This window comes from Anneissia japonica, unplaced genomic scaffold (genome assembly GCF_011630105.1).
Source record: "Anneissia japonica isolate Jap-2015-1 unplaced genomic scaffold, ASM1163010v1 scaffold573_len2283161_cov171, whole genome shotgun sequence".
Classification (NCBI taxonomy): domain Eukaryota; kingdom Metazoa; phylum Echinodermata; class Crinoidea; order Comatulida; family Comatulidae; genus Anneissia; species Anneissia japonica.
The window spans coordinates 131,619-158,662 of NW_022719802.1; the positions used below are offsets into that span (position 1 = coordinate 131,619).

At 35.5% G+C, this 27,044-nt stretch overlaps 1 protein-coding gene across 2 annotated transcripts in view; it reads right to left on the bottom strand.

Annotated features, from left to right (window-relative positions):
- Window positions 1-22,641, bottom strand: part of LOC117111047 (ubiquitin carboxyl-terminal hydrolase 48-like) — a 35,382-nt gene extending 12,741 nt beyond the window's left edge. The window contains exons 1-15 of one of the 2 annotated variants that reach the window (XM_033253930.1): window positions 22,498-22,641; window positions 18,554-18,702; window positions 17,976-18,096; window positions 17,443-17,502; window positions 14,928-14,985; window positions 13,165-13,282; window positions 11,751-11,933; window positions 10,527-10,635; window positions 10,021-10,154; window positions 9,384-9,466; window positions 8,748-8,930; window positions 7,289-7,396; window positions 6,334-6,464; window positions 4,948-5,023; window positions 4,468-4,625 (exon numbers count right to left, since the gene is read on the bottom strand). In XM_033253930.1, the coding sequence (XP_033109821.1) occupies window positions 4,468-4,625; window positions 4,948-5,023; window positions 6,334-6,464; window positions 7,289-7,396; window positions 8,748-8,930; window positions 9,384-9,466; window positions 10,021-10,154; window positions 10,527-10,635; window positions 11,751-11,933; window positions 13,165-13,282; window positions 14,928-14,985; window positions 17,443-17,502; window positions 17,976-18,096; window positions 18,554-18,687 (1,656 nt within the window). In that variant the 5' untranslated portion in view covers window positions 18,688-18,702; window positions 22,498-22,641. Of the gene's footprint in view, window positions 1-4,467; window positions 4,626-4,947; window positions 5,024-6,333; window positions 6,465-7,288; window positions 7,397-8,747; window positions 8,931-9,383; window positions 9,467-10,020; window positions 10,155-10,526; window positions 10,636-11,750; window positions 11,934-13,164; window positions 13,283-14,927; window positions 14,986-17,442; window positions 17,503-17,975; window positions 18,097-18,553; window positions 18,703-21,316; window positions 21,388-22,497 lie in introns of those variants that run through there. The other variant, XM_033253929.1, reaches the window with a different exon arrangement.
- Window positions 22,642-27,044: the final 4,403 nt, after the last annotated feature.

The following is a 27,044-nucleotide window of genomic DNA, read 5'->3' on the forward strand; positions in this document are numbered from 1 at the left end:
AGATGTGTATAAGAGACAAGTAAATATGGACATAACCCAAGCATGAATACTACCAAATATATGCCTCCCATTATGGTCCAGCCAGAAATTCGACAAATTAGGGTAGTCGCGTTTGGTGGTAGAACCCAATGTGGATTTTGAAATATCAACTTGAAAATTCAGCATAATTAAGTTCAATATATGTTACATTCATAATATTAAAAACATTGTTGTATATTTACCATCTTCTTAAAATATTTTACAGGTCAAAATTACACATAAACGCTGGCGACGTTGGCGTTATTTTGATTCTTTGATTTTTGAAATGTCATAACTTTTTTTCTAGGTCACCTACAAAGCTAAAAATCACAGTATTTACTCATCTTTGTGAGTAGATTCAGATTCTGCATTCAGATAATTACTTAGAAAAATACTCTTTGAATTATGCTCTACCAAACATGGCTTCAGAATGAACGTGACCAGGCTTTCAGCTCTTTTTGCTCACCCATATCTCAAAAACTAGAAGGGCTAATCCAAAACTATTTTTGATTTCTAATACCCTACTAACTTCTGTGTTAGTAAGGTAAATATGGACATAAACCAAGCATGAACACTACCAAATAGATGCATCCCATTATGGTCCAGCCAGAAATTTGACAAATAAGGGTAGTCGCATTTGGTAGTAGAACCTATTAGATGTGGTTTTAAAATATCAACTTGAAAATTCAGCATAATCAAGTTTAATATGTGTTACAATCATAATATTAAAAACATTATTGTATATTTACTGTTTTCTTAAAATATTTTACAGGTCAAAATTACACACAATCGCTGCCAACGTCATTATTTTGATTCTTTGATTTTTGAAATGTTATAACTTTTTTTCTATTAGTCACCTACAAAGCTAAAAATCACAGTACCTGCTCAACTTTTTCAGTAGATTCAGAATACTTTTGAATTATGCTCTATCAAACATGGCTTCAAAATTAACGCGACAGAGCTTTCAGCAATTTTTTCGTCAATCTCAAAGACTAGAAGGCCTAATCCAAAACTGTTTTGATTTCTAATACCCTACTAACTTCTGTATAGGTACATAAATTAAATATGAATATAAACCAAGCATGAATACTATCCAAAAGATGCCTCCCATTATAGTCTAGCCAGAAATTTGATAAATACAGGTAGTCGTGTTTGGTGGTAGAACCCAATATTGATTTTGCAATATCAACTTGAAAATTTAGCATGATTAAGTTTAATAAATGTTACAATCAGAATATTAAAAATATTATTTTATATTTACCATCTTCTTGAACTATTTTACAGGTCAGGATTACACATAATCACACATTTTTGACTGTCAAATGTCTATTCTTGAAAATTAATATATATTATTATTATATTTTATCATATGCTGATGCTGCTAACAGTTTGTGCCATATTTTTATAAAAACGTGATACCAAAATTTTTTTTAATTACAATAAACTTAAATTAACCAGAATATCTTAATTTGCATTACCGGTAATTAGCTTTTTTTTTTTTATAAAAAATGTATAAACAGAAAATTTATGTTAATAAGTTCAAACTCCATAGTTTAATTGATGTATTCAAATGTTTAACTATATTTAGTTATTTTAGTTAAAATAATTTCATATAAAAGTTGTTTTAGCATTGTGTGCACTGTGTGAAGATGCTAACAGAGATGGATGACAACAGTGACAACAGTGAAAGACATGGAGAAAGCTACACCGATCCACATACTGACAAAGCTACTCTAAATTCTTTTTTAACATCTTTAAACTTTAAACCCCTTAAGAGTTCATTAAAGTCAAATATTGTATACTGTAAAGCAAAATCAAAGGAAGAAACATTTTGGCATCACTTATGAAAATGTGGCACAAAAAGTAGCATTAGCATATGATTATTATATAATATATATTAATTTTCAAGAATAGACATTTGACAGTCAAGAATGTGTGATTATTTGAATGCAGAATATGAATCTACTCAAAAAGTTAAGCAAGTACTGTGATTTTTAGATATTTAGGTGACTTAGAAAGAAAGTTGACATTTCAAAAATCAAATAAATTTAAATAACGACAACGTCGGCAGCGATTATGTGTAATTTTGACCTGTAAAATATTTCAAGAAGACAGTTAAATATACAATAATGTTTTTAATATTATGATTGTAACATAATTATATTAAACTTGATTATGCTGAATTTTCAAGTTGATATTTCAAAATCCACATTGGGTTCTACCACCAAACGCGACTACCCTTATTTGTTGAATTTCTGGCTAGACCATAATGGGAGGCATATATTTGGTAGTATTCATGCTTGGGTTATGTCCATATTTACTTTACTTACACAGAAGTTAGTAGGGTATAAGAAATCAAAAACAGTTTTGGGTTAGCCCTTCTAGTTTTTGAGATACGGGCGAACAAAAATTTCTGAAAGCTCTGTCGCGTTCATTTTGAAGCCATGTTTGATAGAGCATAATTCAAAAAATATATTTTAAAGTAATTTTTGGAATGCAGAATCTGAATCTACTCAAAAAGTTGAGCAAGTACTGTGATTTTTAGCTTTGTAGGTGACTTAGAAAAAAAGTTATGACATTTCAAAAATCAAAGAATCAAAATAACGACAATGTCGGCAGCGATTATGTGTAATTTTGACCTGTAAAATATTTCAAGAAGACAGTAAATATACAATAATGTTTTTAATATTATGATTGTAACATATATTAAACTTGATTATGCTGAATTTTCAAGTTGATATTTCAAAATCCACATTGGGTTCTACCCCCAAACGCGACTACCCTAATTTGTCAAATTTCTGGCTGGACCATAATGGGAGGCATATATTTGGTAGTATTCATGCTTGGGTTATGTCCATATTTACTTCATTTGCACAGAATTTAGTAGGGTATAAGAAATCAAAAACAGTTTTGGGTTAGCCCTTCTAGTTTTTAAGATACGGGTGAGCAAAAATAGCTGAAAGCTCTGTCGCGTTCATTCTGAAGCCATGTTTGATAGAGCATAATTCGAAAAGTGTTTTTCTAAGTAATTATTTGAATGCAGAATCTGAATCTACTCCAAAAGTTGAGCAAGTACTGTGCTTTTTAGCTTTGTAGGTGACATAGAAAAAAAGTTATGACACTTCAAAAATCAAAGAATCCAAATAACAACGTCGTCGGCGGCTCTAATGGGTGCCACGCCCACTTTTTCGGACACCGGTATCTCGGAAAGTATTGGTCCGATCGGAAAGCATTGGTCCGATTGAGCTGAAATTTTGGATTTTTCTTAGTTACTGAAGTTACAACAAACCCTGAAAATTTAAACAAAATCTGAGATGGTGACTTCCGCGGCCACGTTGAATTGGCATGGAATGACCCTATTCTCAACACATCATTATACTATACTGTATTATTTATTATTATTCGATACTACAACTACAACTTATATAATCTACTCTACAGCAAAATGTTAACGTACGGCACCATCCTACCGGCACTGATCTGCTGCCGACCAGTATTGTTTTTCAATGATTTTGTAAACTTCAGAAACATAATTAACAAAATATCTTGGCCTAAATTCAAGAACTTCTAACAGTAAACACCCTTTAAATAACTGTAGAAGTACATGTTTCCATGGTTGTTAATTAACTCCTAGCGCTGGATAGGGCCAAAACATGGCCATTCGCGCTGAACAAGTGTGCACGTCTGGAGAGTGATGAATTACCCAAAGCGAATTCACAGGGCTGAGCACGTGCGACAAGACCTGTTCAACTGATTGAAAGTTTAGTATTTCAGTACTGTACTGTTTATAACACAGGACAGAAAGCAAATTACACCATAGCAGATGTCAAGAAAGATAACGATTATGATTATAAATGTCTGAATTAAATTTAAATGCAAACATAATTAATATACAATATAATATTTTTTTTAAAAAGCACTGCCTTTACTAGAACATTAGCTAACAACTCCATTCACTGAATCGCACAAGTTTGTCTGAGCCAGCCAGTCGGCCATTTTCAGAATTGACATTCTTTCTGTCTTTGATAACATTCCTGAATTGGTGACGTACAAAGACTTGACCTGATTCTCTCAAGAGTATTGTGGGAACCTACTTGTGGGAACGTTTCTCATTCAATTTACTGTTACTAGACAACTTGTAGTACTGCAATTAATGATCAAATTTCCAGGATATTCAAGGACAATCTTAAATTTCCAGGACTTTCCAGTAATGGAAAAAGCTCATTTGTTTTTTTAGGACATTCAAGGAATTTAAGGACGCGTACGAACCCTGTTGAAAGGCGATTCAACTCAACTCACAATAAATGACTTTAGATATAGAATTAGAGCTAGTATAATCTAACAGAAAAAATACAACTAGAGAAAATATAATTTAAAAAAAAAACGAATCCAGTAAAATTTAATGTTATTATATTAAGAGCTATTTAATCATACACTATAACTACTTACCGCCTTTATATCTATCCGCTTTGCAATGTTCATCTTCTCCGGGCTTAAGTTTCCATGGCAACACATCATGACCGAATTGTCTGGTTTGGAGTTGAAGGTGTCCTGATCACCAAGCCAAGCTTTAATCCAGTCTCCATTCAGCCACTCAAACTCTGCCTCTGTGAAACAATAACAAATGGTAAGTCACATCATCATGCATATTTTTGAAACCTTTTACTGTAAAAGAAAGTACAGTACTAGATATATATATGGCTGCAAGTGGAAGCGTAATACCTTAATTAATCATTGCGGGATGCCACAAAATGCTGTCTTAATAAAACTGTAACACCTATCAACAGAACTGTAAACCTATCAGCACTGAACTGTACACCTATCAGCCCAAAATAATCATATAATTATAAAGCTGTAAGCCAAACTACAGACATATTTTCAAATTATAATTATACAGTAATATCAATATGTTAACAATAGGACACCTACCGTTACTCACTGGCAGTAGTTTATATATATGTTGGATTTCATTGTGCCTTGCTTTACCAGTTTCAACACTAGCATTCTAAAATTTAAAAAAAAACAAAAAAAAAACAACATAATTTTATTACTTAAATACATGCAACAACCTGACTAGGTCAAATGACTATATGGGCAATTCAGTTAATAAAAAAAAATCTTAATTTTTTCTCATTATTGTATTATTTTATAGCATTTATATAGCAAATATATACAGAAAACTGCTTAAGGCACTTTTTTCTTGGTCAATGGATACAAAATAGTACTATTTGTGGAAGTGGTTTGGCGCAGCGGGAACGGTTTGGTTTCCCAAACTCAAGGTCAGGGTTTCAATCCCACGCTGTGCATTTCGCTTGTGTCCTTGAGCAAGACACTTTATCTGCACTGCTTCTCTTCACCCAGGAGTATAAATGGGGACCTGGTGGGGTTACTTGCTCCTGCGCTGGTTACCAGCATCAACACTTAACATGTGGACCCAATGACCAGGGAAAAATAACTTCAGCGCTTCGTAACTGAAAAGAACGGCGCTATACAAATAACAAGTAACAGGAATAAATTATACACACTGTGCAACATCCTCCGCTCCAAGGGGAGTATTCCTAGTTATGCGTGTAATCAGCACTAACTTCACTCCGACTTATTCACCTCCTACCAGGTACTCATTTATGCTCCTGGGTGGAGAGAGGCAAAACATATAAAGTGTCTTGCCCAAGGACACAAGCAGTGTGACAAGCAATCGGTCTCAAACCTCCAACCTTCCGATTGAAAGTTCAATACCTTTACACACTGCGTTACACACTTCTCGTTTAACTTGGGACTATCCTAGGGACTTGTGGCAGCTGCAGTGAAAAGTCACCCGACTACGTGCAATGGATACATAAGGACACAAACTTATTTTTTAACCGGCCTAACTCTGCATGTGAGGGTTATTCGAGGAGCCAAGCAACCGGACTAAAATTAAAAATAGACATTAGTCAGTTTGAATTGGGGTCTACAAGAAGCACGAACTTTTACTTTCATTTCAACCGCTCAGCTAACTTGATAATAATGAATGTTCTAAGGCTGGTCACACACTGCGTTTCACATTGGTTGTATGACCTTTGGCTGACAAATTCATCTCCACTCTCCGGGAATACTTGACGACACACGGTCTGCTGTTAGCAGACTAAGCGGATTGCCATTAAAATCCATATGTTGCGCATGCATACTGCTATGTGATTCCGGCCTAATATTAAAGTGTTGCACTATCTTGTATAAACTTAGCTATTGTTTGAATTTAAATAGTTTTCGAAACTCCATAGATAGCTGTAATTTACTCTACTTGTCTCACACCAAAGTGGTAATTAAGGAGCTTACTCGCATCTTCTTCATTTCTAAGATCCATTCATCAAACTTCTGATTATCCAACAGAACCATCTCCTGTAGGTGCTCAGGAATCTCAGGTTCCACATTAGAAGTGCTCTCTGTATACTCATTGCTATGGTTACCTAAGGAGATGAGCAAACATGGCATATGCACATATCAAGATCTGGTTTCATAATCCAACTTCCATAACCAATACCATCTTCATCATCACTATTGTTATTATTGCGCTTTTCTATAGCATCAGCATAATCATTGTCATCACCATTTTCACCATCAATGTCATTATCATCATCATCAATACAATAATGACACCAACTGAAAAATCAATGTGTTAAATGTATCACATGATTTCCTTAAAATCGCTACGCTGTCGCTACAGTGGTTTTTTTTTTTATATTGTAAGCTTTGTACTACGTAGCAGTCCTAAATGCAATCAGGAAGACCCTCTGATTCGATCAGCATCACCGAAAGTTCTTGGTGATAGCGTGTAGCGATTCTATGCAAACCAAGCTTAACATGTGACAGGACTAACAGGATATCTGTACCAGAAGATAACTGTACAACAAAGTGATAACTGTGCCACAACATGACAAACTAAACCACAACAAACAGCAGTACTAAAAAAAGATAACTCGACCACAACAAACCTCTACCATAATATAATATATTAAAATATATCATAATGGGATTATCCTACACCACAACATGAAAAATGTACCAGAACGTAATAACTGTACCATAATTTGATATCTTATCAAATTATGGTGCTTTTATTAAGTTGTAGTAATTTCCAAGTTGTAAAAAAACATTAAAACTGTAATACTTTAAAAAAACAGTACAGTACTGTTAATTCCTGCAGTTTAAATTATAAATAAATAAATAAAAAAACATCATCATCACATTTGTCAACACCATCACTTAATTTTTGATGTATATTATTTATTACCATCTCTATTTTCCGGTTCCTTCCTCTTGTAGACCAACATGTAAGCATTCCTTGAGGCATGGCTACCTTTGGTCAGACGTGGTCTCTTTGGCTGACTTGTACCAGCACCTATAAAAATACATTGACCAAAGGAAGGAAAAGTTTATTTTTTAGGAACATGAGCCAAGGATTGTTAACACTCTGACTGCAGGATTTGAAAAAATAGTATCAGCCACTGCCAGACTTTTTAGCGATTTTTAACACCTTTCCAAAGCTCCTTAAAGTGTGTGTATGTGATCAGATTGACACATGAGGCAATAGTCCCCGTTAGCAGAAATGGTCCATAGTGAGCTGTCTGGTAGTTGAGAGTGAACTGTCAAATGGTCCAGAGGGAGCTGTCAACAGCTCCATAACAGCACCATAAACTTAACTTTAATTGGTTTTAAGAATGTGCATTGGGAGTTAACAAGAGAGTCCTGGCGAGCAACATATAGCCATTGGAATGTAAACAAGAAACCCATTACAATCACTCACTTCATCTCATGGCTTCAGTGGCGATAAATAATTTAAGAACCCATCGCTATTCAACAAACCAGTAGGATTTATAACGCAGGTTTTCTTACAAAAGTTGGGTGCCATGGACCAGTGCCAAAAATGCAGCATGATGTAATAAATACTACAAGAATGACCAACATCTTAGGTTTAAAATGTTACAAATACTTTATTTTAATCACAATCTGTGACCCGTAAACTGTAAAATGAAAGTGGCTCACTTTTGTAGTTTTACACATATTCACACAATGAAGCCGAGATAACCGTGTTTCAGTATTGTCGTGCAACATGAGGTCACTGAGAATGGGTTACATTGAAATAGGGAAACGCTTACGGTCCAGACTGAATATAGTGTTCAAATTGTTAGTACATATCGGTACATACCCCATCTGTCAGATTCCGTAAAGAAACCTGAAACACTGAGATCTCCATATTTGGCGGTCAAGCGTTGCGTTACCAAACACAGAGATCTCTGTGTTTGGCAGGGGGAGTGTTAAGAGCGAAATCCAATCCCTTTCATAAGACATACTACTTGTTACAGATTTTCCACTAGCCGTCATCATGTTGAAGGAACTTGGCTGTCATTGACCATGAAAATGGTTGACATAACATAGCCACTGAGAGAGATCTTTTATATAAATGAATGAATACCTGTCACCTAAGTGGGATGCTTAACAGGTATCCCCCCCCACCTTCCCGGGTCAGGAGCATCCCTTATCAGCCTTGTCAAGTCTTGCCTAGTGCATGACAATCACTGTGACATACTGTATACAAAATGCTGTACAAAACGACATCTCATTTGGAGTTGTTTTGGTCCTGAAAGAAAAATCTGATTGTTTGACAGACTTTGAACCCAAAGCCAATCAATTGCAAAGCAACCATCTTAACCACCAAGTTATAATGCCACTACCATTGTATAACCCCTTACCTTGCAGGTCTTCCTCTGCTCCTAGCTTCAGTTTCTTTCCCTCAATTTTTTCTATCTGTTCATCATTGTATTTAAACCATGATCCACTTTTTTCATCCCGTATATGAGCGATAAAGTGTCCGGAGTAGGCAGACGGTCCACGGTGAATAAGAACTGCCTTCAACTCGTACTCAACAGCAACATCTACAAAGTAACATTTCAAGAACATTACACATACCAAGTGAAAATGCTCAACACTGGTGTAATAATAAATAAAAATAATATTAACAGAAATTAAATGCATTTCAATAAAATTTAACGATGCGATTGCCTAGGCCTTCTCAGTGAGTATTATTTTCATTACTATTTTTAAGTCTCGAAGAATCTATTTAAGAGGATATAAAACAAATATTGACTGCTCTAGATTCGGGGAAGGTGAAATCTATAGACCGTAGCCTATCTTCACATCACTTCGGGGCAACAGATTTCACCATTCCCCTCATGAGCAGTCAATATTTGTATACTATTTCATAGTAATCATTACTCAGTGACATACACTGCCTGCAACACAGCAAAGCTTTCTGGTTAACCCACACAATTTCTTACTGGAATGAAAATACAAAATACATTGTTTATAAACATTATCAAAATACATACCTTTATTTGTAAAATATTCTGAGAGATTTAAGAATTCTGGGAACTGAATATAAGTGTTGAGCTTCTTTTTCATGCCAGTTTGCCTACAAGAAATTTTTTTTTAAGTCAAAGATATGGACACTAATAAGTTGTGTACTACTGCTAAATCAAAAGTTAATATGGATTGAAGGAAGTTGTATAATGTAAATTAAATTCAAGCTAGTATGTTAGATTGTAGCCCTCTAGTATTAAGAAAGTACTATAAAAAGATCTTTTAATATAGTTGGAAAAGGTAGTCTGAACAAGTGTAGGTGTATTTTAACATCTTTTGCTGATATTACTTTTTTTTCTGTTTTAAAAAAGAATGAATAATATTTAATTGTACTATAAAAGAACTTGTACTATAATTAGAAAAGGTTTTAGTCTAAATAATTTTAGTCTATTATAATTATGTATTTGTAAAATTAAGTTCATAATGCACAAATAACGACATAAATATTTACATTAGAAATATTTGACTTAACAAATCATATTCATCATTGTTCTAATGCTAAAAGCATTCAGAACACTGCTATTATAAATATAATTTTTAATATTTCAGGATGGTAAAATTTATAGAGACGGGAATAATGTTGAGTTAGGAATTAGTTTGATTTACCGATCAAATACAAATCGCAGCAGCTGCAAGTTGAGGACAGGTGGAAGATCCTGCAACTGTATCTTACGAGCTGCATTCTGTTTTGAGTTGCAAGTACTACAGAAATATTGGTTTGCACCTTCCAGTCGTTCTTCCTGAAATCAACATACATGCAAAATTAAATAATACACCGATTTTGGAAAATAAGGATTTTACTATGCTTCAATTTTAAGAAACACCCATGACAATAATGTCATGAAAGTTGGAATATTAATATGTATGTATTAATATTATGTATTTAGTTGAAATGCAAATGTTTGGAATTACAGACACCTAGCCCTGCTGAACGCTACATTATTAATGTTAATAATTAAGTTCCACACAGCTTTAAGTCGTGTCAAACAGCATTTATTTACAAATTTGACAATACCCAGAGGGCGGTGTTTTTCGGAACATTGCATCAAGTCCTGAGACAAATTGCAATGCTTTGACAAATACTGGAGTTTATGTTTTTTTATGAACTGTACCTGCAGAAATTCTTCAAGACATTCATTCAAATCCTTGTGACCTTTAATGTTGAGGTCAAGTTCATAAAATCTTGATGGCCTGCTTGAACTTGTCAAACAATTATTGCACCTGATGATAAAATATACAAACATTTACACAGTGGCGTGATGGGGAGTCACAGGGCCTGGAGGCGAGAAAGTGTTCAGGGAACGGTATTTGAGCGAACCCCCAACCCTCCAAATCCCTACCTTAAAAGAATTATGAATATTAAAACTGAAAAGGCTGCATGATAGGTAATGTCAATGTCATTCAAAATTTGTGAGTTAAAAACCAGGAATTACATTATTTTATTGAAAGTTTTAGGTGTCGTTTACTGGTCTGTGTGTCACGACTCTGTTGGAAAGTGCTGCGTGTTAGTAAGAGGGGCCTATATAGGCCCTTTGAACTGTGCCTGTTACTCTTTCATATATTTATGGACCAAAAATTGGTTCCTATAAAATCGCTACACCTTCTTTACAGTGTTTTCAGTGAAATTGCTACACTGCTGCCCCAGACATAATCCGAGAAGGCTGCCTGTTTCGCCACCAATAAATTGGCGAAGTTCAAAGTTAAAAATTGTTGTATTGTCCAGATCATAAAAACAACTGACCAATCTAGAATCATATTAGGAATGGGCAGCATGGACCTACTACTTAATATTGGTGCTAGTTTACATCCAACAATTAGACTTAAGGCATTTAAGGTACTAGGAAGAAATTACTTTTAAAATGTTCTGATATATTTGTGACAGTTAGGAGTGTAAGTAATGTGAATTTTGCAAGATTAACTGAGATTTGACGACAAGACGGGAGAAAAAAAAAGGTAAATCTAGTGACTACGTAATCTGGCTAATGGTACATAAAACCAGGTCGTCATAATAATAACTATGTTATATCATGTAGAATAAATGAATATATAGAGTCAGTCGAACAAACCTGATTTTTATATAATATGTATAGATAAATTTATATTATATACAAAATAAAAATCATTTTTGAATTTTTCTACATGTTGTTTTGAAGTCTATTTTTTTTATAGAATAGCGGTTAAGAGAAAATTCACTTGGGTGACTCAGGCTTACAGTTCATTATTCTCTCCAGACACACCGCCAACCTATATTTTTTTATAATTCACTGGACTGTCATTTATAATTTTTGTATTGAATTGTTCATGTGTTAAATTCATAATAAATAAGTAAAACATACCTTGTTGTATATGCATACTGTCCACAGAATTGGTCCTGAATGATTCGTTGCACCAGTGGGTTTGGATCCCGTGACAGAGTATCCTCCAACAGTGACAACAAAAGCTTGCAAAACTCTTGTGCATCCTGCTGCAGTGCCGTATCAAGACCTAAGCAGTTTATAAAGTCTGATGGGTCAATATACCTGCAATGAAATATATCCAAGTTTATACTCTTTACTATTTGTGGCAAAGACAAGCCAAGCCAGTCACTCACTCGTCACAAAAATCAATTTTTTAGTTATTAAATACAGGGTTACACAGTAAAATGAGAGCTATAAAATGGTAAAAAAATCATTCAAACCCGACATTTCTTTATGAAACAAAAAGACAGTAACTCCGAAAAGAGACAGAGACATTTTGAGATTCAACGTTTCGATCTATTTGATCATTTTCAAAAATAGTGATGAGAAAATCTCATTCATCCATATATGCTTACAATACTTACAAAAGTATAACAGAAAGCAAATAAAAACTGACCAATCAGATTAAAATCAAAGTTATAACTAGCCAATTAAAAACGAGGTAATTCAAAATGAGGTGCGTCTTACATTAAGTAGTATATATTTCGTTATGAAGTTACAGAAGTTTAAACATACAGCTGTCTAAAACAATATTTGAGAAATCAGCCTTTAAATTTTATGATTTTGGGCCATTTCTCAGGCAGAAACCATCACCAAATTGTTAAAAATTATTGTTTTAACATTGAAAATAGGGACAATAACAGCATAGCATGATATATAGATATATAAAGTTTAGTTTAGTGTAATAAAATAGCTTTTAAAAATTTCGACATTCCAGCATGTTTTGGCCATTATCTCTGAAACAGGATTTGCAACAAGTGACTGGTTTGGCTTGTCTTTGCCACATTTAATTCCACAAAATTAATAATATTGAGGATATTATTACTGTATGGCCCAGTAAGGTTTAGATATAAAATGATACCATATTTTTTGAAATCTGGGAAGAAATCCTTAAAAATTAAGTAATTAAAACTTAAATTGTTTATTTTAAACAAACCATAATAATATGTTATCAACTTGAAGTGGAGTTGAATATAAAGATGCCTGCCTTCTAATTCCAGAGTCCTGGGTTCAATTCCATGTCACAGTAGGACTTTTTCTCACAACTAAAAACAACTCCACTCCCTATGCCTCATTAAGAGACTTCACTAATAAAAGCATCACTTTTCATTTATTTAAAGAGGGTTCTTGAATATCAGCCGACCTTCTAAGATACGCTGGAAGGGTCACCCTCTATAAATATGGTAAATCAATTTCAGGATTTTTTCCAGGTTTTTAAAAAAATTATTACCAACCACTATAAGGTTCTATGCAAAAAAAATGAAGAAACCGTATTAATATCAGTATTACATACCTCCTTCTGCTATATTGTAAAAGAGCAAAGATAAGTTGCAAGTGACCTGAAACTGTAGATGGGGCCGATTCAGTTGCCTCTGACACACTGCCTTCTGTAAGGGTTCCATTGCTATTACCTGTATAAGTTAAAAATTTAAAATTTCTTGTTCTTCGATGAAACCTTAAACAGGAGAGTAAGTACAGGTACAAATTATGATACAAACATGGTTTTAACCAGCCTAACTTCCTGTGAAATTTGTCAAGGTGCTAAACATTTAGACTCGCATTCTAGCCATATCGTGAACCTGATTTCACAACTGCAAGAGGCACGACTCTTGCCTCTGGATAAATGCTCAAGAGCTCACATTCTTAGGTAGTAAAATTATTGAGGGGAGGGAGATAGGTGGTTTCTTATGGAATGTAGTTGGTACTTAGGAATTAGAAATAATGTATGGTAGTAGAATGGATTATGGAAATGAAGTGGGGTTATGAATTGAAGCTGATGCTTGTAGAGTGGAGATGATTTCTGATGTGTTTAAAGAGTATAAAAATAACAGGAGAGACAAAAAAACACTACACCATACACAGCCAGTGTAGGTTTGTTTATTCAAATTTTACGGAGCCCCTAAAGGGACATGGTTAAAGAAAATATTAAACTATTTTGAGGGAACGAAATAATATTTCGAGGTAACAAAATAATATTTCGTTCTCTCGAAATGGTTTTGAGGGAATAAAATAACATTTCTTTCGAACGAAATAATATTTCGTTCCTCGAAATATTATTTCGTTCCTTCGAAATATTATTTTGTTCCCTCAAAACCATTTCGAGAGAACGAAATGTTTTCAATTTTATCTGAAGAGTGTTGCACCATGTAAGTGTAGCATGAAACTAAATAGTAATAAAATGCCTAATCAAACCTGCTGTTGAACCTCTTATTTTTGTTTTAATTCGCTCTGGTTTAATTACCATTGAGCACTCTGCTGATGATATTTGCAACTCATTCAATCGTTTTACGAGGCAACGAAATATTATTTCGAGGGAACATAAAAATATTTTGAGGGAACGAAATAATATTTCGAGGGAACGAAATGATTTTGTTCCCTCGAAATGATTTCGTTCCCTCGAAATAATATTTCGATTTTTATCATCATAGTATCTTGCGGGAGCACTTTATGTGAACTCATAGTGGGCTCACTACATAATGACAATGGCGACTTCCATCGTAACTAGGGGAGTGACGTTTTTACAAACAGGAGTACGCTCTTTTGTTCTATTTATACTCTTTGATGGGTACAAATGATTTTTCTAAGACACTGAAGAGGTGTTTACCAAAAAAAGTTGTGGCACACATTAGGTAAGGAATCCACCAGTAACGTATCAATAAAACCACACATAAATATAAATATGCCTGATTATAAGAGTTACAGACTAGACAAGACAAATTCAAATTAGGTATTTAAATTTCAGGGTTACGATCCACTCAAAACAGAATCTGAATAGCAATTGAGTTGGCAGTTTTAACAGATCAGTGTCATACACCACCAACTTTGAATTCAAAATTTTAAATGATTATAAATTAGCATAATCAAATAATATGTTCATCATAAATATTCCATTACCAAACTGGCATAAATTTTACTATTACTATTTCATTATCTTAAGCTTTATTGACTTTTTAAACTATTTTGTTGTACATAAATTGAAATTTGTACAGTAACTGTTTCTTGTAGCATATAAACATCAAATTGAACTAAATAAAATCCACCAATCTTTTAAATTACCTTTAACAGGTGTCCATTGATACAAAGCTCTTCGAAAATCCTCATTATGAAACCAAACCTTTAAAAATGCAAATACACTTATTTTATTCACTTGTGAAACATTAGTCAAATAGACAAATATATTAAATATTACCTACAGAAATTTGTATGTTCCAGTTGCTTTCTATTGCAGTAGCTGAATATATCACAATACTAAACAAGAATTAGTTTGCCAATTCTTCTAACGCCCGTATTCTTAAAACAAACTTTAGTCGAACTTCGAACTAGAACTTCATTTAGTGCTAGTCGCATCTTTAACTTCAATTTGTATTCAAAACAATGTAGTTGAAGTTTTAACTATGACTAAATCAAGTCCTAGTTTTAGTTCAACTGAAGACGACTGGCAAGCCACGACTATCAAACTAACCAATGAAAAGGGCTAACTTTAATAGAAGACGAATTTTTAGAGATCCGGTAACGCGGATGAATATTAAGCTGTCGTCTGTGGTTCAAAAACGTATTTCCTCATAATTCATAATAGACCATCATTCCCTTAATTAATTTTCTATAATAATAACTATATTAGTTGTTAACATATTACAATAGAGAATTTGAATAGACACTGAAAATTTGCTTTCTTTGGAGAACTATTATAGTTGAGCCCGAGCGAGGGCAGCACCATCTTTGTTGTTGTTATTTTTAAGCTACGTGATCGCAATGCGAGGGGATTTCGATCAGGAACAATCGCATGTGGCCAGCAAAACATGTTAATTTCTCCTTCTGGAAGCTAAACTTGATGTCTCTTTGTTTAACATACCAAAGATATATCAAACCTGCGTATACAATCGTTTTTATTCGTTTCACTTTATCGTGAGTTACAAAAAACACGTTTTTAGTGGGGTAAATATTTCAAGTCGGCGATTTAGCTGACTAAAAAAATCGGCCTGCGGAGGTATCATTTTAGTCGAGGTTCACATCATTTAGTCGTAGTGCTAGTCGAAGTTCCCTTTAAGAATACGAAGTGACGTAATTTTAAAGTTTTAGCTCAAACTACGACTAAAGTTCGTTTTAAGAATACCGGGGATAGAGGCACCTGTGTCCTACCAGCATTACACCTGTGTCCTACCAGCACTACACCTGTGTATTTCCAGCGCTATATCTGTGTACTTTCAGCATTACACCTGTGTGCTAGTCAAAATGGCTGAGCGTTTAGCAGGGCCGCCGCAAGCTACAGCCATAATATCGGTGCTGGTTCGAACGGCACGCTTGCCTATGGTTCTAGTGGTAGAACAAGTCTCCTCGGATAAGGACTATAAACCGTAGGCCCAGTGTATACAATGGCTCGTGTGCACTATAAAGAACCAAGTACAGTACATCCTTCGAGACGAGTAGGGGATACCCCGGTGTACTGGAACAGACAGCCCCCGTGGTGGTTAACGGGTAGCATAGACACAAAGGGACCCTTAGAGGTGAAGAAAGTCATTGATCGAGTTCCTAGTTCACATATCAAGCGTCTTGAGCATCTTACGTTAGATGGATATGGCGCTATATAAAACTACACTATTATTATTACTTCCAACACTACACCTGTGAATGGCCAGCATTATACCTGTGTATGGTAAGTGCTACACATGTGTATGGTAAGCACTACACCTGCATTATGACAGCACTACACCTGTGTACTGCCAGAACTACACCTGTGTATTGCCAACGTTACACCTGTGTATGGCAAACTCTACACATGCATACTGACAGCACTACACCTGTGTACTGCCAGAAATACACATGTGGTATGTCAGCATAGCACCTATGTGTTACTAGCATTACACCTGTGTACTGCCAGAACTCCACCTGCATACTTCCAACACTATATTTGTGGTAAGTCAGCAGCTTCTAGTGTCACTAGCACTACACCTGTGTACTGCCATACTACACCTGTGGTCTGTCAGCATAGCTCCTATGTTTTACTAGATCTACATCTACATACTGCCAGAATAACTCCGTGTTACCAGCACTACACCTGCATACGGCCAGAACTATACATGTGCACTGCCAGAACTACACCTGTGCACTGTCAGCAGAACTACACCTGTGCACTGTCAGCAGAACTACACCTGTGCACTTCTAGCTTTAATCATATGTGTTTTCAGCACTATGCCTACCTGCTGCCAGCACTACTGAGGATTACAAACTTTGTTAAAAGACGTATTGTCCAATGCAAAATACCAAAAAAAAATCATTTTTTAAATTAGCTTGCTTATTTTGAAGTAACATAGAGGGACAATACATCTTTAAAGGTGTTTAGTAATATTGAGAGTATTTGATATTTTTGTTGGTTTGTTTTAGTTGTTTGTTTTCATGCCTGTAGTTTGCTACTGTTTGAATTGAATAAACAAATGTTTTATTTCTACAATACTGTTATATTTGTGGTTAAATGTAAACAATTCAATGATATGCCTACTATATTTACTGTTAATACTATACTCCTAATACTATATTGGTTTTTATTTTTTATTACTGTAATTCTTATACATACCTGTAAGAATGTGTTTACATAACAAGTTGCACCAAGGTTTTTGAGACCAACAAACGACCCCTAATATAAGAAATCATGATATAATAATTAAAATCTGATGATGATAGCAATTTCGATGATGTTATGATGATGATGATGATGATGATGAGAAGTGGTTTGGCACAGTGGGAAAGGTTTGGTTTCCCAACCTCGAGGTCAGGGTTTCAATCCCTCGCTGTGCATTTCGCTTGTGTCCTTGGGCAAGACACTTTATCTGCATTGATTCTCTCCACTCAGGAGTATAAATGGGTACCTGGTAGGATTAAATGCCAAAATGCGCTGATGTAGCTGCTGCAACTTTATGGAATACTCCCCCAGGGAGCTAGAGTTTGTGGTAGTAATGTGAAGCGCCTAGAGGCCTTGTTGGCGTTAAGCACTATATAAATCTAACATGCATTATGATGATGATCATGATGATGATGATGATGATGATGATGAAGATTATGATGAAGATGATGAAATCGATGATGGTGATGAAGATCTGCCTCCCATACCTCAGGCCGTTTCTCCTCATTTGGATCTTCAATCTCTAGCCAGTATTCATCATCAATGGTCCCTAACCAATCCTTTTCACCAAGTCCAGTCAAACAATTTGGGTTTCCTCTGCAGTTTCTCCTAACAAAATTTTGCATTATGTTAGATCATAACAGTTGTCAAACAGTTGCATATCAAACAAATGAGGCATGTTTTGGCAAAATGGATAAGTTGTAGCAAAAACTGAAATTCAAATTATTGGTATTTTCAGATACTTGAGTATTTTATCTATAATATGAGGGGTCCTTCCATGATAGGAGGTATCAAGTCTTAGAAACAGTTATAGTTATTGGCATGTAAAAGTACAGCACTACAGGAATCAAGACACATAAGTTTCAAAGTTATTCATGCGTACATTTTTTAGTGGAATTCAGCCAAAAACACATGAAGTATAACTGGTTTGTTTTCATGAATTTTCATGCATGACAGATGAAATGGCTATGCAGGCAATATTTCACCTTCTTCAAAAATCAGGGTTTCATAATATAGTCAAAACCAGCATCTGTATAAAGTAGTGAAATTAATACTTTTTCAGTACCTGCAAGCATTTTTAGAACAAGCCTTCTCATTGATACGATAGGCAAGATTGAGGTGTGTTTCATTCACTTGCGCTGGCTCAGTCGTTTCTGCCCACTGCCAAGCGGCTTTCTCAAACTGCTGCTTCGATGGCATCTGCCTAATATTAGCCTATAAAAAATCATAAGTATACACATGATAAAAATTTGGCCTTAGTGTAATAAATACCATGAGAAGAGTGTGGTGCCTTGACAATTACAACGTATTGTACCTTTAGTAAGTTTTCTATTTCAAACCTGGTTCAATTTCATCCACTGCTCTCCTTGTGTTGCTATCAAACAGGCCTAGCTGGCATGTTGAAAGTGCTGCTGTCTTGAGTACCATACCAACCTCAGTTCTTGGAGCAAAAGTAGGCAAATTTCATGACGGCATAAACCATGAAATCTCTCCCCAACACACTCATAGATCAAGATTTCTAAATTCTTCTACGTTTCACAGACATATTCATTATTATTATGCAACTAAATACTTATTAGTGCTTGTAGAAATATAAAAATTATTATATCATTGATATTTACCATAATTTCAGTAATGCTATTATTTTTATTTTTGTTATTCTTCTTTTTTTTTTTATCACTGTTTAGTGTGTAAAAATATTTAAGAAAAAGTTTAAACTTTAAAATTAAGATAGCCTAGGCCTATTATAATATTAATCAATATTATATTTTAATGGTTTTTATAATTTTATATCTATTATGGGGCAGCTGACTCTTAATAATGGGATATACTGTAGGCCTATGTCTAATAAAACTTTGCTAAAGCTGGTCTTTATTGTATTGTACCATAGATTGTAAATTTGATGAAACATGAATGTCCAGAAATAGCACTCTCATTTAACCTTTTAAAAGTACCCTGAAATCAATAAGTTGTAATTTGACAATTTCAAACTTGATGGGCCTACCTTAGGCCTACAATATATAAAGCTGCAAGCATTCATGACTTGATCATGTTGTGCGCATTTTGTTACTTTTGCATACAACACTGTGCAGGCAGTACCGTACTCGCGCGAATAAGCGACCGGGCGCTTAAAATATTTTTTTGCAATTTCTGAGGGGCGCTTATTCAAACAGGGCGCTTATTCAAACAGAGTGGAAATTGAGGGGGCGCTTATGGAAATAGATGAAAATCGAAGGGTTCTTATGGGAAATTATTAAATTCAAGAGGCACTTTTTGAATGAAAAAAGATTATATAAGGACATTACGAATGGTGGTTAGGCGGAAAAGATAATCGTCCAGAGAACATGGCTCATGACAAGAATGCGTGAATATTTACATAACAGCAAAATAGCAGATGCAATTAGCGGTGGTGTGTAGTGGTTAGCTTGTTGGCCATCGGCCGATTGAGATTAGCAGGATGGCAGGATCATTGTATTTTTTATTTGAAAACTCAGATGAGAATGTGCTAAAGGTGCAAATTGTCAGAAAAGATAAAGAGGAGTAGGACTACCTAGGCATAGACAAGTATGTAAAAAGAGTAAAGTTGGAAATATACTGTCTGTCCAAGGATCGGAGCTCTCATCTGTCTAAGAGAAATACCCTCATTTTGATATTGACCTAAGAAGAATGTGTTTCCACTGTGCAGCTCAATTATGCCAACAACCACAGACCCAGGATTGATTTGATTATTGACTTGCTAAAAAGAAATCTTATGATATTATTGAGGGGGCGCTTATTCAAATTAGAAGGGGGCGCTTATTCAAACGGGATGCTTAAGGAAATTTTCACATTAGAAGGGGCAGTTATTCGAGAGGGGCACTTATTCAAATGGGGCGCTTATTCGTGCGAGTACGGTATGCAAATTGTGCAAAGGTTTCTTTCAGCAATTACCGTACTCGTGCGAATAAGCGCCCGGGCGCTTAAAATATTTTTTGCACTTTGAGGGGCGCTTTGCACTTTTTGGGGGGGGGGGGCGCTTATTCAAACGGGGCCCTTATTCGAATGTGGCGCTTATAAAAACAGAGTGAAAATTGAGGGGACGCTTATGGAAATAGATGAAAATCGAGAGGTTCTTATGAGAACTTATTAAATCCAAGAGGCACATTTTGAATGAAAAACGATTAAATAAGGACATCAGGAAACCGCAAATTACGAATGGTGCTGCGGCAGAAAAGATAATCGTCCAGAAAGCATCGCTTGTCATGACAAGCATGTTGTGAGTACAGTATTACATAACAGCAGAATAGCAGATGAAATTAGTGGTGGTGGTTAGCTCGTTCGCCATCGGTCGATTGAGAATAGCAGGACGGCATGATCATTGCCGGTTTTCTTGAAAACTTAGATGAGAGTGTGTTAAAGGTGCAAATTGTCAGAAAAGGAGTAGTAGGACTAGGCTATAGACAAATGAAAGAAGATGAAAGTTGGAAAGATACTGTCTGTCCAGGGAGCTCTCATCATTCTGTCAAAGATAAATATCCTCACTTTGATATTGACTAACGGAGAATGTGATTCCACTTCACACCTCAAATCATGCCAACATCCACAGTCCCAGGATTGATTGGGTTATTGAGGGGGCGTTTATTCAAATTAGAAAGCGACGGAATTTGCAATGATAAAAGATAGCCTAGGCCGTAGGCTAACGGCTAGGCCCGTGAGTGTGGGCCACAACGGTCTGTAGCTACAATGAAAAAAAAAACAATTGCACTTACTAAGGATTTAAACTACTAAACAATATTACTAATAGGACTGTTTGATAGTTTCATCGGGCCGACAGTAGGCCCGACCTTACCGTATTGTTCTGCATGCTCGGCCGCTATTTCACAGGCTACCCTCTCAGCCCCAAAATGTACTACAAACACCTAAAATATAATACCGTAATGAGCTATTATCAGCCTCCAGAATTAGTAAGAAATTAACTGAAATTGAACATAAATTTAATACTGATGGATGAGTTGACAAACATAGATTAAGACTATGATGATTGAAATTACAGCATAATTGGGCTATGGCTAGGCCTGTCATATGTTAATGTTGCCTTTGACCAATTTTTCATTTTTTCCTTCAACTGATGTCATAGGCAGGCCTATCGGTATTCTGTATTTTTTTAAGTTGTTAAATTTAATGCTGTTATTTATGTTTTAACTTTTATCAATTCTTATGTAATTCAGCCATGTGCTGCGCACATGGAATGTATGCATTTTACTGGAAAATTGAATACCTTAATGTAAAAATGGTAAGTATTATTCCTTAAAAGTTTATTTATAAAAACTCTTTCAAAAAAATTATACCCCAAATAATAAAAGAAGACCCACAAAAATAAACAGGAAGACCCCTCCTCCACTGCATCCTCATCCCCAAGAAAGAGCTTGCACAACTTACAAATTGTGCAAAAGTCTCAAATTGTGCACGACAGTCATAATTATAATCTCTCACGTGACATGCATAGATTCCCACTGACTGGATTGATTGGAGAAAAAGTTGTTGTAATTCAACAACAGGCACACTCTGCAGGCCCGTTAAACAAGGATGGGTTTCACATAACGTCCGGTCATTGTCGGAGTGAGAGCCAGGCCTCTATAAGTTGTGGTTTTCGGGGAAAGCAGACTTCTTTCTTTTCTAGGCCTAGGCCTGTCACCTAGCCTCTATGCTATACATATGCATGCCCACCCTAGTGTAGGCCTACGCTAGGCCTATCTATGATTTGAATATAGAGTCAGCTAGCAGTAGAGCCTAGCTAGGCCAGGCCTAGGGCCTACCTAGGCCTAGCATACCTAGGCCTAAGCCCTAACCTAGGCCTAGTCTAAATAAAGTAAGTAGGGCCTAGTTGTAGGCCTAGCTAGGCCTAGTAGTAGTATGCTGCGCGATGTGTGAAACATTTTCTTAGTACTTTGTTGTTTGAGCCTTGGCCTAGGCTAGGCCTACACCGCCGACCGACACTGCCACAGCGAACGACCTTTAAAATTAACTTACCGTTCAAATTATTGATATCATTTATAACAATAATTAGCAGGATAGCAGCGTTCTGTGCGACATTTCGAAGGAAATACTACTAGTTGACATTTATTCAAATTTATTTAATGTTTCTGCTTCCCGCGGTCACGTCTAATGACAACAATGTGAAAGGTCATGATTATTAAAAATTTTAAAACGCCCTCTAGAGCTTTGATAAAACATAAAACCATAGCTCTATGCATAAAACGTAGTAATTACAAATTCATACAAATAATCAACAAATAAATGCTGTAAGATTGATTAAAACGTAGACTAGACACGGTAATCATTTTCAATATAAGATAATTTTAATAATAAGATAGGCCTAATGATTACGGTAACAATTTTCAGAAGTATAATCAATTGTATATACTGTAACTATTAAACTGGAGTTATGTTTACGACACGCGCATGGCCATCCGGGCTGATGTCATCAAATTCGTCGAAATTTTGTAAAAAAACAAATTTCCAAAAATATTTTACACTGAAAGAAAGCATTTTTGAGTGCTTTTAAAATGTGCTCACTCAAATGCTCATTCTATCAGGGAGTTGGTCATGTACCATGACAATTCATGCACCCCGGCACAATCACAACCACGTAACATGAGGCGGGGACCCTGTGACTTTCTAAAACTGGGGCCCTTTTTAGGTCCCGATCGTCAATCTATTGCAGGATTTTAGATGTGTTTTTGTCTTTGTAATAATGTTTTAACGGAGACATATTATACTGACGTATCAACAAACCCTTCGGGTCAGGGGTTTCAAAGACTTCGATTGTAGAGTCTATAATTACAGTATGTAGAAAATATACAATTTTTTCTCTCCCCGACGTAAACGAATGGTTTTTCTCCCGCAGTGGCTCACGGTCGACTGTGGTTGGGGAGGGGAGGGGCTGAAACCGCCCCCACCACTGCGTCACCCCTGTTTACTTATCGATTATACTGTAGGCTATTATAGTACAGTAATTGATAATTTTCACTAAAAGGTTTTAATTATTCAATGTTTTAAAACTTTATTTTTCATTTATGGTACTACTCTTTATTGTGCTTCGTGACCTATAGATGCTTTCTAAATTTCATCTGATGTACTGCAACCTGTGTCATCTGGTGCTCCACCACGGTCTGAATCTTCCTGTTTTTCTCCAATCTCATAATTTTTAAACTAACGATATAATTTTTGACATGATCACAACTAAACTTTGGAACTCTTTTACTATCCCACTTATAATTTTAAAACTTCCATAACCAGCTAAAACCCCAACAAAACTAAACTATCAGACAGAGTAGCGGCAGTTACAGCAGTGGAGAATTTATCGACTCTTCTGAGGGGTCACAATTCCTGAAAGGCGGTAGAAATTATTCACATGAGTCTGGAATTTCCCTGACAGGGGTTATGAATCTTTATAAGGATTCACAGGGCAAGTAGTTAAAAAATTGTTAGGGTTTCCGACTAGAATTCACCTTTTAGATGAGACACATGCCTCCTCAACGGCGGAGGAACGTTTTTGAAAGTAAGGGGGAATTTCAGAAGGTCCAGTATGCGAGCGAAGCGAGCATCTAGGCTTGGTGGGGGGGGGGTTTCAGGGGACGCCAAGGGCCCCGGGGGGGGTCGCCAAGGGCCCCGGTGGGGGTCTAGGGGCTTTTCCCCCTGGAAGCTACGGATATTTGACGAAGTTTGGTGAACTTTATTAGTTATTTTATAGGCATCAAGACTGTGATATGACTTCATAATTGTTGTAATTTCCAGTAGCAGATCCAGGAATACCAAATAGGCCTATGGGGTGGGGTTACTTTCACAGATAGAGGATCTGCTACCTCAGCCCCACCATCGTTGGGGCGCCTGAGGTAAGAAAATTTGTGATTATGGCAACTCTAGATGGCCGGAAATTGCACTTCCAGCATAAAATTTAGGCCCACCCCCTTGAATCCGCCACTGACTTCCGAGCAAAGTCGAAGTCGAGATTGCTTCCACGATCTCAATGAATTACCGTATTAATCATGAGGGGTATCCTTAATATGGGTATTCCCCAACGAAACCTTCACTTTTCTCCCCCCCCCTCCTTCTATAAGCCCGGAAATGATAGGCCTATTGCAACTGTGGCAAGTACAGGAAGTCTAAATAGAGGGTACCCCAGGGAGGGTCTTGTGCAAACGGAATGTCCACCCACCTCAACCCCATGGCGGTTGGGGCTGAGGTAAAAAAAAATTATGATTAATATGGCATCTCTAAATGGTCGGAAATGGCATATCAGATTAAAGTTGAATACAATTTTGTCAGTTTTCTCCATTTTTTTTTAAAATAATTTTGAAAAAAAATAGGAGGTTGGGGGCCTGTGCTGACGGGACTTCCCCTTGAATCCGCCACTGTTCGATGTAACACTTGACATAATCATTTTGTATCACAAATGACTAATGCCTATACAAGCGAAAGATTTTTTTTATTCAATACAGTTTTTACAACTTATAACAAATTAAGTACAGGTATACTGTAAATTCTGAAGCTAACCTTCAGAGAAATTTATTTGGCCAAAATGGCCTAATTAATTATCTTATTGTTTTCGTTAAATTAGATGGGGTTTAAATGTGGTTATATTATGCTAGTGTGGTTTACTGTAAGCCAATCAGTTACACTTACTGTACATCTTCATGGTTAGTATAAAGAGCATCGCTCCATAAAAGGCCCCCATATGCCTAAATACATCACGAAGGCGGGTGAGTCAATTCTTTTTTTCACGTGCTCGAGGGTGGATTTCAAGGAAACTTTACAGACGCGCGTACACAGACGTCAATCAACATTTGGTTGCTCAACTCAAAAAGGTAACTTGTAATGTTCCTTAGAAAATGAAAAAAAATCTATATTTTATAATAATAATAATAATAATAATAATAATAATAATAATAATAATAAGTCAATTTATAAGGTGCAAATAGGCTAACCAAGGTCTCTAAGCACCAAATAATAATAATAATAATAATAATAATAATAATAATAATAATAATAATAATAATAATAATAATAATAATAATAACAATTACAACAAAAATTTTAATTTAACGAACTTACCTCAAAGAATTACAATATTGAGGCAAACTTAAAAACATAGTACTTGGTACTGGGAATACGTATGTAGACAATTTGTTTTTTTCAATAGGTTTATTTTTCATATATAAAGCAAATGTATTAAAACAAATTAATAAATGCAAATTTACCTCAGTCTATCAACTGTTTATTGTTGAAAAAGTATAAGAAAGTACATTAAATAGGCCTATACGAAAATAACATAGGCCTATGTAAAAATGTACTTGAGAAACCTCAATACGTACAGTGTAATGTTTTTTTTTAAATAATAATAATAATAATAATAATAATAATAATAATAATAATAATAATAATAATAATAATAATAATAATAATAATATTAATAATAAGAATAATAATAAGAATAATAATGACATTGCAGCGTTCGTAAAATGTTCGTAAAATATTTGTCACTGTGTTGGGAACAGTCACAAGATAGAATTCTCCGCGATTTACGCGTGCAAATTCAGTAATAATGCATGAAAAGCGCCCTCTAGCAAAATTGAAAACTTTTGAACCATGACCGTTCTGATCATAGCGTACGCCGCGCTACTTTACGTTTACGCGTAACAATTAGAAGCGTCCGATTTACAATGCGCCCTCCTTTTGGAACATAAGGAACAAATTAACGTATTGGTAACGAACTTATGGCGTAACGCGAACACCCTATCTCAGATCCATGGCAACGATTAGGACGCCCTCTCCAAAAACAGATTACTTTTCTGTGCCAAATCGACGCTTCTATTTGTTACGCGTAAATCGCGGAGAACGCTATCTTGTGTTTATAAGATCTTTGATTCACATGAAGAATAGCGCCCTCTGACCTTATTGGCGCTAATTTAAAATTGGAGAGCTGTGTAGGCCTATGCGATTTGATCACGTCCTGATTAACCTGAATTTTCCGTTTTGTACCTTGTTAGTAAAACTTATCTCTGAAAATAAAAGGTAATTACTCAATTGTAAAGCTAACGTTCAAGCAAAATTGTGTCAAACTTTGACCTAAAGAAGAGTTAATGTTACTCCATTGATCAACACAAATAGGCTGTGGATGTGGTGGCCTTTTTGACGTGTTCTCATTGATTGATATGCACTAGGGCTTAGCCTAGAAGCTAGGGGGCCTCTCCAGGCATTCTAACACCACTCTATAGGCCTAGTAGGCGTATAGTGAGAATGTGTAGGCCCTCTAGTATAGGCCTAGTAGCTATTTAAGAATTTTGTTAGTCTTTTAGTTAGATTTGAAATCGGCATAGGCCTAGCCTAGGCCTACATACTAGTAGTAGTAGGCCTAATAATATATATAGTTAGTAGTAGGCTATATTGTATTAATTTTGTTAGTAATCGACCAACATTTTGGCTGGGCTGGGTGGGGGTCACATGGCTTTCTTTTTGAGGACTGTTCAATCACTTCCTTTACTTTCGTAACTTTGAATTAAACATTATACAGATTA